Below are 12,503 nucleotides of genomic sequence, written 5' to 3'. Positions count from 1 at the left end.
GGTTTAAACAGTCCCAAAAATGGCCAAAATAGAGTCTATAATTCAGAATAACACTAGCCTGGCTAACACCAAACCACGTCATGACAACGTCAGGATTCGTGGTCTGGGAACCACATGTTCATTTTCTCGTATTTGAGGCGTGGTTTATGAATGTCTATCAAATGCACCTGTGCGTAGCTCATAGCTAATCGTTTCAATTATACCGGATGACGTATGTAGAGCGAACGCCAAAAGTTGCTCTTTTTTCAAAATAAACTTGCGTTCTAAACTACTTAGAACACAAAAGCCTCGTTCACACTGTCAGCCCAAATCCGATTTGTATGCAAATCCGATTGAAATCCGATCATATTTAGGTAGTCTGAACAGCAGCAAACTACATGAAATCCTATTTGGACAAATTCGTTTTGAGCTACATTCGTGTGTGGTTTGGAATCCTATTCAAATTGGATTTCTGCTTTTTCACGTTTTCATGCCACGTAAAACGTAAAAACCGTCAGATGTTTTTGTGGAAAACATAACAAACGTCTTTGCAGAAACAAGCTTGTGTTGTTGCGAACTGCGGGAAAAGACGATATACAGCTAGTATACGCACCTCTTTGAGTTTGAAACCAGCGGAGACGGCAACACAGAATAAAAATGCCTATTCCAGCTTCCTGCGTTTCTGCTGCTGCTTTAGAAGACGAAATATAATCCTAGCGCAAGCCAGCATCTATATTGCAAACTGTATTGCTGTTATTGTTGTTTTTAGCGTTGACATAATAACCAAAGTCCTTAGTCTTTGATAATAACGCAACGGCATTGCCATAGAAACCAACGCACATTCCGTAAATCGAAAGAGCGCTTATGGACACACAAATCGGATTTGAACAGTTGCGTTATGACTGTGTGGACAGTCAGTTATTCAAATCCGATTCCATCCAGATATGGACAAAATCGGATTTGGGCTGACAGTCTGAACGAGGCTTAAGGCTGAATCGAAAGATAACTTTGCGTCTGCTGCCATGATGGATCCATAGTTATAAACAAACTGCTTCGGTGAGTCGCATAGAAGGCGTCTTCGTCTTGCAGCTCCCTCGCCGTTCTGTGATTGGTTCCCTATCTGAGGTGAAAATTTGGTCAATGGTTTCCAGGCTGCTTAAGGCAGCATGGGGAAACCCAGGCTAGAATAACACTAAGTCTTGTGTAAAAAAAAAAAAAAAAGAAAAAAAAGGGGAAAGTCTCCTGTTGTCTTCTCATATCAAAATCCACCTACATATTTGTTTATAACTGCTTTGGCTTGTAAATTGCGCTTGATCTGTGCATATTTCTCTCCTAATTCAGACTAGATGACTTTTTCACTAAAGGAAGAGTTATTATGGAGTCATATTTTAAGCAGAAGCAACGGTTTAAAAAGTTCAAATACTCTAATGATCATTGGTTCTTTCAGTTGTCAATTGATGGATTGGAGTGGTGTGGATTGCTTGTGAATTGTTGTGATGTTTTTATCAGATGTTCAAAGTTCCATTACATCAATGAAGCTCTCAACACTGTACAATGAATAATTTCTTATTTACCCTCTCTCTACACTTTATTTATGAAGGGATTCATGAGATATGTCTGTGATGCATAATGTTGCAAAAACACATGGAAACCTTCCCCATAGAAGCTTCCCTCAGCACATACACAAATATGCTGATTGGGTATTATTATAATATTTTGTCACACGCAGTAGTTTTCAGTTGCACTGTGGAGCCCTGTGAGGGTGAGTACATTTTCAGCAAATTGTCATTTTTGGGAGAACTATTGCTTTAATAGACTGTTCTTATTCACTGGCCTCTAAAACCTGTTGTTAAATTAGAAGAAATTGTGCATCATGTCTGACTACAGCATGCATACTATAAAAAGCTCTAATGTTTTAATGACAAGAGACAACTTGTGTACTAGAGATTCAGTGATTAAACAGATGGATGATTCACGTACACATCAGACAGAAAGCAAGACGAATAAAGGTTGTTATCATCATGACAAGGCTATTATGCTTATTCAGATATGCATCAGAGTAATACCATGCCATTCTTTAAACTAATTTAGTTCCATGTAAGTGCTTTGGGACACATATCTCAATCACTCAGTAACACAGTACTAAAATCTGAGGCCATCACTGTTCCATGGTTGCATACAGTGCTTTAAAAATTCCTTTCATTGTGTCGGGAGTAAACAAAACATTCCAGTTGTCTCTCATCTGCACGCCACAAGCATTGTTTTTTCTTTGACTGGCTACATGAAGACTCACCTTTTCCCACTCTCCCTCCATCACATGATTCCTGAACTTGGTAGCAGCTGGATGCTCAAGTCTACAGCCTGATTCCTGCATCAACAGGTCCACAGTTTGACTGAAATATGACGAAAAGAAATATGTTAATGATTATTGTGAAGTGGACTCATACTCCTTTCACATGATAGTGTCAGGATTAGAGATTTGATTCAGAATGTTTCACTCCTGCATAGACACACACACACACACACACGGTTCTAATCTCCTAGCAACAACAAGTCAGTGTTTGATTCATGAACACAATAATTAACATATAAACTCCTGAATGTGTCACTACTCCTACTCAACTCACTACAAACTGTGCGGAGCACCAATTCACCTACTTTTCTACTCCAAAAGAGAAGACATACTGCAATAAAAGCATTTGCTCTTACCTTGACAACAATAACAAACTAGTAAACTAATACATTAGATATGCATATATACACATATAGGTGCTTGTGCAACTTTCAAATTCAGATTTTATTAAAAAAAAGTTTTTATTCGTTTTTGTTGAAGGTCTTACAGGGACTTGTGTACTTGGTTTAGTGCCTCTTTGAGTTCTATAGCAACATTAGATTATACTGTATTTGCCGAAGCAATATTATATTATTATAGAGTGTCTGGCAGTTTAGAGCAACAATAGCATGAAAATACAAAAATACCACTCAAAAAGCCGAAAGGTAACTATTATTACACTAATATTGAAGCAGAAAACTCCCAAACACAAAACAACTACTGGCAATACCATTAAAGCACCACTCAAAACAAACAAACAAATAAAATCCACAACATGTCACAAAATACCACTGACACCATTATGAAAACAATAACACCACTGACGTCACAAAAAACTACTGACATCTTCATGAAAACACAATAAAAACTATGAAAAAAATACCACTGCACTGACAATGTCATAAAAGCACCACTGAAATATAAAACACTACTGACATACACAAAAACACCAATGAAAACCAATAAAAATACTAACATGTTACAAAACTAAGCACAAAAATTCTACTGACATTGTTATTACAAAACAATAGCACCACTAACATGGTACAAAAACACTATGGACCTCAACATGAAGCACAGAAATTTAAATCACCATCACTAAACACAAAAACAGCACTGACACTGTTGTGAAAACAATAACAGCACTGACATGATGTAAGAACACTACTGGCAACATCATGAAAACACAAAATCACCACTGAAATCTAAGAAAAAATCCACTGACATGTTACTAAATAGTAATAACACAATCATAAAAGCACAAAAACACCACCATGAAAGTACAAAGGTACAATAAAACCACTGACACAATTATTTAAAAAAGTATTAGTAACACAACTGACATGGTACAATGGTGCTGATGAACAACAAAATGATGACAACAAAAACTCCACTGACACAATCGCAAAAGCACAAAAACACCGCTGCCACTGTTATAAAAACAACAGCCACAAAAATCAACAAAAACACCAAACAAAACCGATCAAAAAAAACATACTACCATATTACAAAACACAACTGACAGCACAAAAATACCACTGACACTGTTATTAAACAATAACACCACTGACATGTTACAAAAACACTACTGACACCATTACGACATAAAAACTCCACTGACAAATAAATCAAAACAGAAAAAGTACCATTTTACAAAAACACTACTGACACCACCATCAAAGTACAATAACACCACTGACACTGTTATTAAAAAACAGTAACACCAGTGACATGGTACAAAAACACTACTGACACCATCATGAAAACAAAAACTCTACTGACACAATCTTGAAAGAACAAAATCACCACCGAAATCTAAAAATCCACTGACGTTACAAAATAGCAATAACACGAACATGAAAGCACAAAAACACCACTGACACCACCAAAGTACAATAACATGACTGACATTATTAAATAATAATAACATCACTAACATGGTACAAAAACACTACTGACACCATCACGAAAGCACAAAAACACCCCTGCCACTGTTATGAAAACAACAACAGCACTGACAAAAACAACAAAAACTCCAATGAAAAACAATTTAAAAAAAAATACTGACATATTACAAAACACAACTGACACTGTTACTAAAGAAAATAACACCACTGACATTGTTATTGAAAACCAGTAAGAACCACTGATATGTTACAAAAACACTGATACCATTATGACCTAAAACTCTACTGACACGATCTTGAAAGAACAGAAACAGCAAAGCCGCTGTTATTAAAACAAAATCAGCTCTGAAATGTTATAAGAACACTACTGACTCCATCAAGACAACAAAAACTCCACTGACACGATCATAAAAGCACAAACTCACCACTGAAATCTAAGAAAAATCCACTGACATGTTACAAAAGAGCAATAACACGATCACAACAACAATAACACCACTGACATAGTTAAAACCTGTAAGAACCACTGATATGTTACAAACACTACTGACACCATCATGACAACAAAAACTCCACCGAAATCTAAAACAAATCTACTGACATATTACAAAACACCACTGACACCATCATGACAACAGAAAAACACCACTGACACCGTTGCTAAAAAGCAGTAACACCACTGGCATGGTTCAGAAACCCTACTGACACTGTTATTAAAACAATGACAGCACTGACATGCTACCAAAACAGTACTGACACCATCGTGAAAGCACAAAAACACCACTGAAATTAAGACAAATGTTGCAAAATCGTAATAAGATGATCATGACAGCACAAAGACACCACTGACATGGTTATTAAAAACAATAACAATACTGACAGGTATAAAAAAACACTACTGACACCATCATGACAACAAAAACTCCATTGGCACTATCAAGAAAAACACAACAACACCACAGAAATCTAAAACAAATCTGACATATTACAAAACAGCTCTTCATTTATAGCAAAAACACTATTGACACCATGATGACAACACAAAAACACCACTGACACTGTTGCTAAAAAGCAGTAACACCACTGGCATGGTTCAGAAACCCTACTGACACTGTTATTAAAACAATAACAGCACTGACATGTTACTAGAACAGTACTGACACCATTGTGAAAGCACAAAAACACCACTGAAATTAAGACAAATGTTGCAAAATCGTAATAAGATGATCATGACAGCACAAAGACACCACTGACACTGTTATTAAAAAACAACAACAATACTAACATGGTACAAAAACACTACTGACACCATCATGACAACAAAAACACCACTGACGCGATCCTGAAAGCACAAACACATCACTGAAATCTAAGAAAAATCCACTGAAATGTTACAAAATAGTAATATTAGAATCATGAAAGCACAAAAACACCACTGACACTACCATGAAAGTACACTAACAAGACTGACACGGTTATTAATACACAATAACACCACTAACATGGCACAAAAACACTACTGACACGATCACGAAAGCACAAAACACCAGCGCCACTGTTATGAAAACAACAGCACTGACATGTTTGAAGAACGCTACTGACACCATCATGAAAAGACAAAAACACCACTGCCGTGATCATTAAAACCGAAAAACATCGGTGACACGTTACAAAAACACAACTGACACCATCGTGAAAGCACAATAACACCGCTGACACGATCAGGAAAGCCGCACTGACAGCATCATGGCTTCATCTGATTTGATCAATCCAATAATAACCCGATGATATCGCGCTTAGCTTCACTTACTTGAGTCCTAACCCGTGTAGATGTTGTCCTATGAGCCTGATCACGTCCTCGTCGCTCTGGGACAGTCGTTTCTTCTTCTTCATGCTGGTGTCTGACGCCGGGCTCTCGGTGGACGGCAGCCCGTTATTAGCGGAGGACAGCAGCCCGTTGGAGTGCACAGCTCCCGCTGCGGAGGACGAGGACTCTCCGTTCCTGCAAGACAGCTGCGGCTCCGGCTCCTGTCCTCCTGTCCCGTTGGCCTGCATGTTATAAAACGCGTTTACAGTGGCGGATCTCCGCGACTGCGAGCTGTTATTGAGACGGATGGCCGAGTGCTGGTTGGGGGTTGGGAAAGACGCCGCAGAGAGGCCCGTGATCCCGGCAGCAGACGCCCCGCTCTCTCCTGCTCCCTCCGCCGCCGAGCCTCGGCTTTTCTTCCGCGGGGGCGGCGAAGCTCCGCCGGTTTCCGAGTCGGAGGAGGAGGCAGCGGAGGCCAGAGTTTCCTCGCCGGCAATGTCAGGGTCGAGACGCCTCGCAGGCTCAATATCAGCGCGATTACAGACACGGAAGCCGCCGCCGTCGTTCGCTCGCTCGCTGCTCTTGTTATTGTTTGTCGGAGAACAGCTGCAAGTCCATTATGGACGTCGGTCAGTGCGCGATGACGTCACCGGAAGCGCCGCAACAACCTTGAACTCTCTAGAATCATAAAGCCACACTCAAGAAAAGTGCTGCCTTCAATTTGTTGTGCAGTTTGTAACAAAATGTTCTGAGGCTGTCAGATAGTGATACTTTAATACTTACTGAATGAATAAACTACAACGCCATGAAGTGAAGTACAGCAAGCTTGTTAATACCTAGGTATTAACATGGTACTTCTTAAAAGTAAAGTTTTGCATTTAAAAATACCATTACAGACAATGCTGCTAATGTATTTGCATTGTAAAAAGGCCTACAGGTATTTGCTACTACTACTACTACTACTACAGTTGTAGCCATTTTAAGCAATTATAGCCATTTTAAGACTAAAAATCCTGAAAAATCATATATAACATCACTACAAATATTATTTAATAAGTTATCACTTCTGACCAATAGGTGGCGCTGCTCTCAAATTGATGTGATGTGGTTAACTAGGGGTGAAGATGACACACATAGATTGGTGCAAATATGCCAAAGATTTGAAGAAAAACAGACTTAGATCCATTTTTGCTTTTATTTATTTATTTATTGTCTTTTTTTTCTGGTTGTTTAGTTTATTCTAATGCTTAAATTTTTTGTTCTATTTTTGGTTATGCTCAGCCAAAGCTAAACAAGATTGGTTATATTCTGGAATATGATTATGTGCCTTGTTTGGTTGTACAGTAATGCAATAAAAAAAAAGGTTTTATTAAAAAAATTTTTTTTTTTTTGCCATTTATCATAACTCCTGACCACTGGGTGGCACTGTGCTGAAACTGTGCAGGTAACCTCAGGAAATGGTTTTCATAACAAACTCCCAGTTTGGTCTGAATACAATAAAGCGCTGAGGAGATATAGCCTCATGTCTACTTTGGTGAGCTCTTCATCAAATTAATTTGTGTGTTATTCGAGAATGGTTGAGTCTATCAAAAAGGATCATCTGAGAATGGTCTGTTTTCATCTTGATGAAAATTGGATGAACCATCTAGGACGATTTGAAAAAGGTTTTTTTTATATAATGTCAAACATTTAACGAACCGTTTGATTGACAGCAGTGGTTCTAGAAGCAACCCCGATAGCACATATACATCTTGAAGACGTCTATTTGATGTCTGCATTTACATCTGGAATACATCTGCAAGACGTAGTTTGCTCATCTGCAATATGTTTATTGGACGTTTCCAAACAGATGTCAAATAAACGTCTATTGGATGTCTTTAAGATGTTTATGAATTAGAATGGATGTAAAACTGACATCTTACAGACGTCTGCCAGACATTTGTACACAGCAGATGCTTTCCAGATCAAGAGATCTTTAACAGACATCTTGCAGACCTACGTGTGTTATCTGGGAAAGTTGTTCAGAATGAAGAGATCTAACATATGATATACATATTGTGTGAAAAATCGTGTGATATACACGGCGTAAAACTGATAACGCCACCTAGTGGCCGACTTCATTCACATTTCTCACAGACCTCTAGAACCATGAGCCAAATAGGCCTATCGAATTTCGTTTCAACCAGCCTTCGTTGACCTCGTCTAATAAGTCCTCAAAGTTGATTGGCTGATAGCGCTCAATGTTTTTTGAGATACGCCAGTGCCCTCATAGATATGGATGGGACCTTGGACAAAGACACTGCATGTAGTTACAGCCATTTCCATGTGTTTTCATGTTCCAACCATTCATGTTCGTGTTACAGCAACTTACAGTGGTCAAACTTCCCAATTGTTGTAATTTGATCAAAGATTGAGCTCATTCATCATGTGTTTTGAGTTTGGTGAAAATATCCCGTTCTATTCAAGAGTTACAGTCATTTTAGTAAAAGAGGCCATTTGAACGTTTTAGCATCCTGTCGCATTCACGAATCACAGATCATAATTCTTTTGATAACCTTTTGCCATGAGGGCCTCTAGATGATGCATGTCAAGATTCGAGTGAATTGGACAAATGGCATAAGAAAAGCTCAAAAAAGTTTTTCAGAAAATCCAAAATGACAGAAAAACTGCTAAAACTGGATTTGTTTGGTTTGACGCAATGATTCCAAACATACAAGACACTAAAGTGGTGTATGAGCTATGGCCAAAAAAATTAAGGCGCCTCTTTTGGATCTGAGAAGGGAGCAATACTACCATCTGACCAAGTTTAGCTCTCTAGGCCTTACGGTTTGGTCTGCAGCTCTGCAGTTTTAGGGAAGAAGAAGAAGAAGAAAAATCCTTACAACTACAATACAACTGCGAACTAGAATTGATAAATAAAACTAAAAAACTAATTGTATTAAACCTGAACTAATTTAGGCTAGATGATGCACACCTCCTGTTTATTGCTGTGAAGCTGCTTTGACACAATCTGCAATGTATTAAATGCATTAGAAATAAATGTGACTTTTTATGTATTTAATATTAAAATTTTCAGAAACTCTGAATATGCTATTTAAATTTTATACAAATATTGGTCACACTTAATTTCAAGATGTAATTCAGCCAATCTTATCAGTTTGTTGCGGAAAAGTCATAGTTAACTCCTAATTTGCTGCTTATAAATAGTAAGGTGATTGTTAAGTTTAGATATGGAGTAGGGGATCTAAAAAGTTTACAATCCCTTTCAAAATCAATAAAAATATATTTTCCAAAATAAGATGGATCATACAAAATGCATGTTATTGTCTATTTAGTACTGACCTGAATAAGACATTTCATATAAAAGATGTTTACAAATAGTCCACAAGAGAAAAAAAAAAGAATTTATAAAAATGACCCTGTTCAAAAGTTTACATCCCCTTGATTCTTAATACTGTGTTGTTACCTGAATGATCCACAGCTGTTTTTTTTTTTTAGTTTGTTTAGTGATAGTTGTTCATGAGTCCCTTGTTTGTCCTCAACAGTTAAACTACCTGCTGTTCTTCAGAAAAATCCTTCATGTCCCACAGATTCTTTGGTTTTTCAGCATTTTTGTGAATTTGAACGCTTTCCAACAATGACTGGATGCTTTTGAGATCCATCTTTTCACACTGAGGACAACTGAGGGACTCATATGCAACTATTACAGAAGGTTCAAACACTCACTGATGCTCCAGAAGGAAAAAACCATTACGAGTCGGGGGTGAAAACTTTTGAAACTTTTTTTTTATTTTGTCTAAATTTCATATCATATCAACTGTAAGTAATCATAAACAGCCAAAGTGCTAGTAAAATGCATGTTAGTCAATAGTAAGAATTGGTCCTTTATCATATATATATATATATATTTTTTTTTTTTTTGTGCTTTTGGAGGCTATGTTGGTCTGGATTTTGCAATGTGTTTGCAAACTGTTGTGAACATGCTGTAAAATGGGGATATTTCTGGAGACAGGCGACCAAAACCCAAAAAGTTGGTTTACTGCTCTTAGTCTCTCAGATTAAGTGCTTAAAAGTTCTCTAAAACCAGACCAGCAAACCATCTTAGGCTGGTTTTAACATCTTTAACAAGGTAGTATTACAACTTTATGGCACGGTTTCACAGACAGGGCTTAGACTAACGTTGGGCCAGTTGCATAAACTTAGTCTCTATGTTAAGACAGTGTCTTAAGAACTCGTTTGACCAGCTAGCAGATAACTAAGGGGTAATCAGTCTTATATTTTGGATCCAACTTAGACTAATCTAAGTTTTTATGTAACCAAATTTTCAAAAATTTGACCAGTCTTAAAGAAAAAAATGAATGACTAACTTTTAAGTCTGTCTAAACCTTTTATGCAACTGGCCCATAGCTCAATTAGGACATTTAAGTAATTGTTATAAATATGCTTAGACTAAAACTTTAATGGTGTGGATCTTGAGACAAAACATCGATATATATTTTTAGATCAGTCAGTGCAAGTTTCTTTGAGTTGAAACCGTTTAGACTTACATTTTAGTCTAGGACTAGGCTTAAGCCTTGTCTGTGAAACTGGGGGAAAAATGTTGTTTTAACCATTTTGTAAATAACAATGTTGTAAGACCATGTTATCTTAGTTTTACTGTAGTAGCAATGCATGGAGTAGCTATAGTATTTGGTAATCTGTTATTTTAAATAAATTCAAAATCATTTTTAAATTAAACATTTAAAAGAATCAAACTCAGACAGCATTAGGTAACAGATCATTCAAAGTGCCATTTTATTCCATATCTAAGGGTAATTCAAAAATATCAAATTTTAGCAAAATCCTGCATCGAACCACAGCGATCGGCCACAATGTCATGCCTTCATAAACCACTTCGACATCTGAAAGTCAAAATCAAACGAACGTCTGCTTACCGACAGAGAAGGTCCCTGACACTGGTAATAAATGAACTGTTTGGCCAGTTTATAAGACACACCGATCCAGCCTAACGTGCTGTCTCTTTGTACAATACGCTTTAACTACAACTTCTACATCATAATATAAAAATATGACTTGCCGGGAGAAGAGGGCTCTTCGTAAACCGTACTGGAGAGCAGGATGCCGTAAAAGAATAAACTATTGCACATTCATCTAATCCTTTAGGAAAGACACCGTGGGGAATATATTCTGAACTAAGAAACATTCATACCTGCAATACTGCCCATGAATGACACACAATGAACCCGTTCACAGTGATACTCATTCGCCCCTGCTGCACTTCGACTACGTCCTCAGAGTACCACAAACTGACACACAGTGGCTTGTATTTGGCACGTGAAGAACGAATAATGGGGTCCAAAAGTCTGAGACTCCCAGTGAAAGTGCTTGTTTTGATTTTTCATTACTAATTATATCTTTCGAGTTTTAAATATTCTTTTTTTTAAGTATTTGATGAGTTTTAAAAATAATCCAGTGTTAAAACTCATGATTTAATGTGATCTCAGACTTTCGAACCCTTGTGTAAATGGCTGAAATTCAAAAAAAATAAAATAAAGAAAAGGTGAATATAAACTTAAGAAATGCATGAACATACATAGACTTTATCGTAAGAGGCAAAGGCAGTTGGTATGTTTTCCTACACAAGCATTCGGAGTAGCTTTTCAATTGCAAACAACATTCAGATATATCTGGGACTTTTAGGGTTGTGTTTAAATAAGGGATTAAATAAAAGCTTTTCAAAAGAAAGAACAAGAAAAATAGGTAATTCATCAGTTCCTCTGAGCAGCGCAGTGCGTAATATACAGTAACGTTCATTGTATTCGGTGTGGTTTGAGTTTAAAAACCTTTTTAAATCACTTTAGCCATCTATTAAAATCATCCGGCTTGTTTGATTTCATTCATTCATCTCTGTGCACACTTCCAAAATGTATATTATATAGTACTTCTCTTATATAAACAGAAAGTCTCTCTCGCTCATTTCCCGCCAGCATTTCTTTCCTCAGCCTAATAAATAGAGAAAACACATTTGAAAGTACTAATTACTGGAGCACATGTAACGTTACTCGGCAGAAGAGGTATGACGTGAGGTGTGCGCGAGCAAGAGTTTTACGTAGGACAGCATGTGTGTGCGTGTCGGTCAAGAGCTGTCCACCACTTGGTGCGGCAGGGTGACAAAAGAGCCGTTGATGAAGGAGCCTTGTTTTTCACGTCCCTTTAGGAAATAGGTGAGCAGCTCTCCTTTCCCCTTGACGAATATGGGTCCTCTCCTGACGAAGCGGAAGCCGTAGTCCTTCAGGATGCAGTAGCAGTCCTCCACCACCTGGGGGAGGCAGAGTTTGTTTAGTTGGCGTACAGTGGCATCTTTGTTACACTGCAGTAATGAGGCCTACAACTTTTGAACATCCAGCTGCATCGTCCTGGGTTTTTTAAAAAAAAAACATGGTCAGGTTTTATTCTAAAACATTGGTAAAACCCCCTT

At 37.6% G+C, this 12,503-nt stretch overlaps 2 protein-coding genes across 4 annotated transcripts in view; both read right to left on the bottom strand.

Moving 5' to 3' along the window:
* LOC141342229 (WD repeat-containing protein 26-like) overlaps positions 1-6,639 on the bottom strand; it is a 37,837-nt gene extending 31,198 nt beyond the window's left edge. The window contains exons 1-2 of one of the 2 annotated variants that reach the window (XM_073846633.1): positions 6,029-6,639; positions 2,273-2,372 (exon numbers count right to left, since the gene is read on the bottom strand). In XM_073846633.1, coding sequence (XP_073702734.1) covers positions 2,273-2,372; positions 6,029-6,273 — 345 coding nt within the window. In that variant the 5' untranslated portion in view covers positions 6,274-6,639. The remainder of the gene's footprint in view (positions 1-2,272; positions 2,373-6,028) is intronic. The other variant, XM_073846632.1, reaches the window with a different exon arrangement.
* Positions 6,640-12,092: 5,453 nt separating this feature from the next.
* Positions 12,093-12,503, bottom strand: part of adcy3a (adenylate cyclase 3a) — a 35,782-nt gene continuing 35,371 nt past the window's right edge. For both annotated transcript variants that reach the window (XM_073846624.1, XM_073846625.1), the window contains exon 20: positions 12,093-12,344. In XM_073846624.1, the coding sequence (XP_073702725.1) occupies positions 12,162-12,344 (183 nt within the window). In that variant the 3' untranslated portion in view covers positions 12,093-12,161. The remainder of the gene's footprint in view (positions 12,345-12,503) is intronic.

This window comes from Garra rufa, chromosome 9 (assembly GCF_049309525.1).
Source record: "Garra rufa chromosome 9, GarRuf1.0, whole genome shotgun sequence".
NCBI lineage: Eukaryota > Metazoa > Chordata > Actinopteri > Cypriniformes > Cyprinidae > Garra > Garra rufa.
The sequence above is the reverse complement of the archived record's forward strand: the minus strand, read 5'-3'. Positions and strand labels throughout refer to the sequence as shown.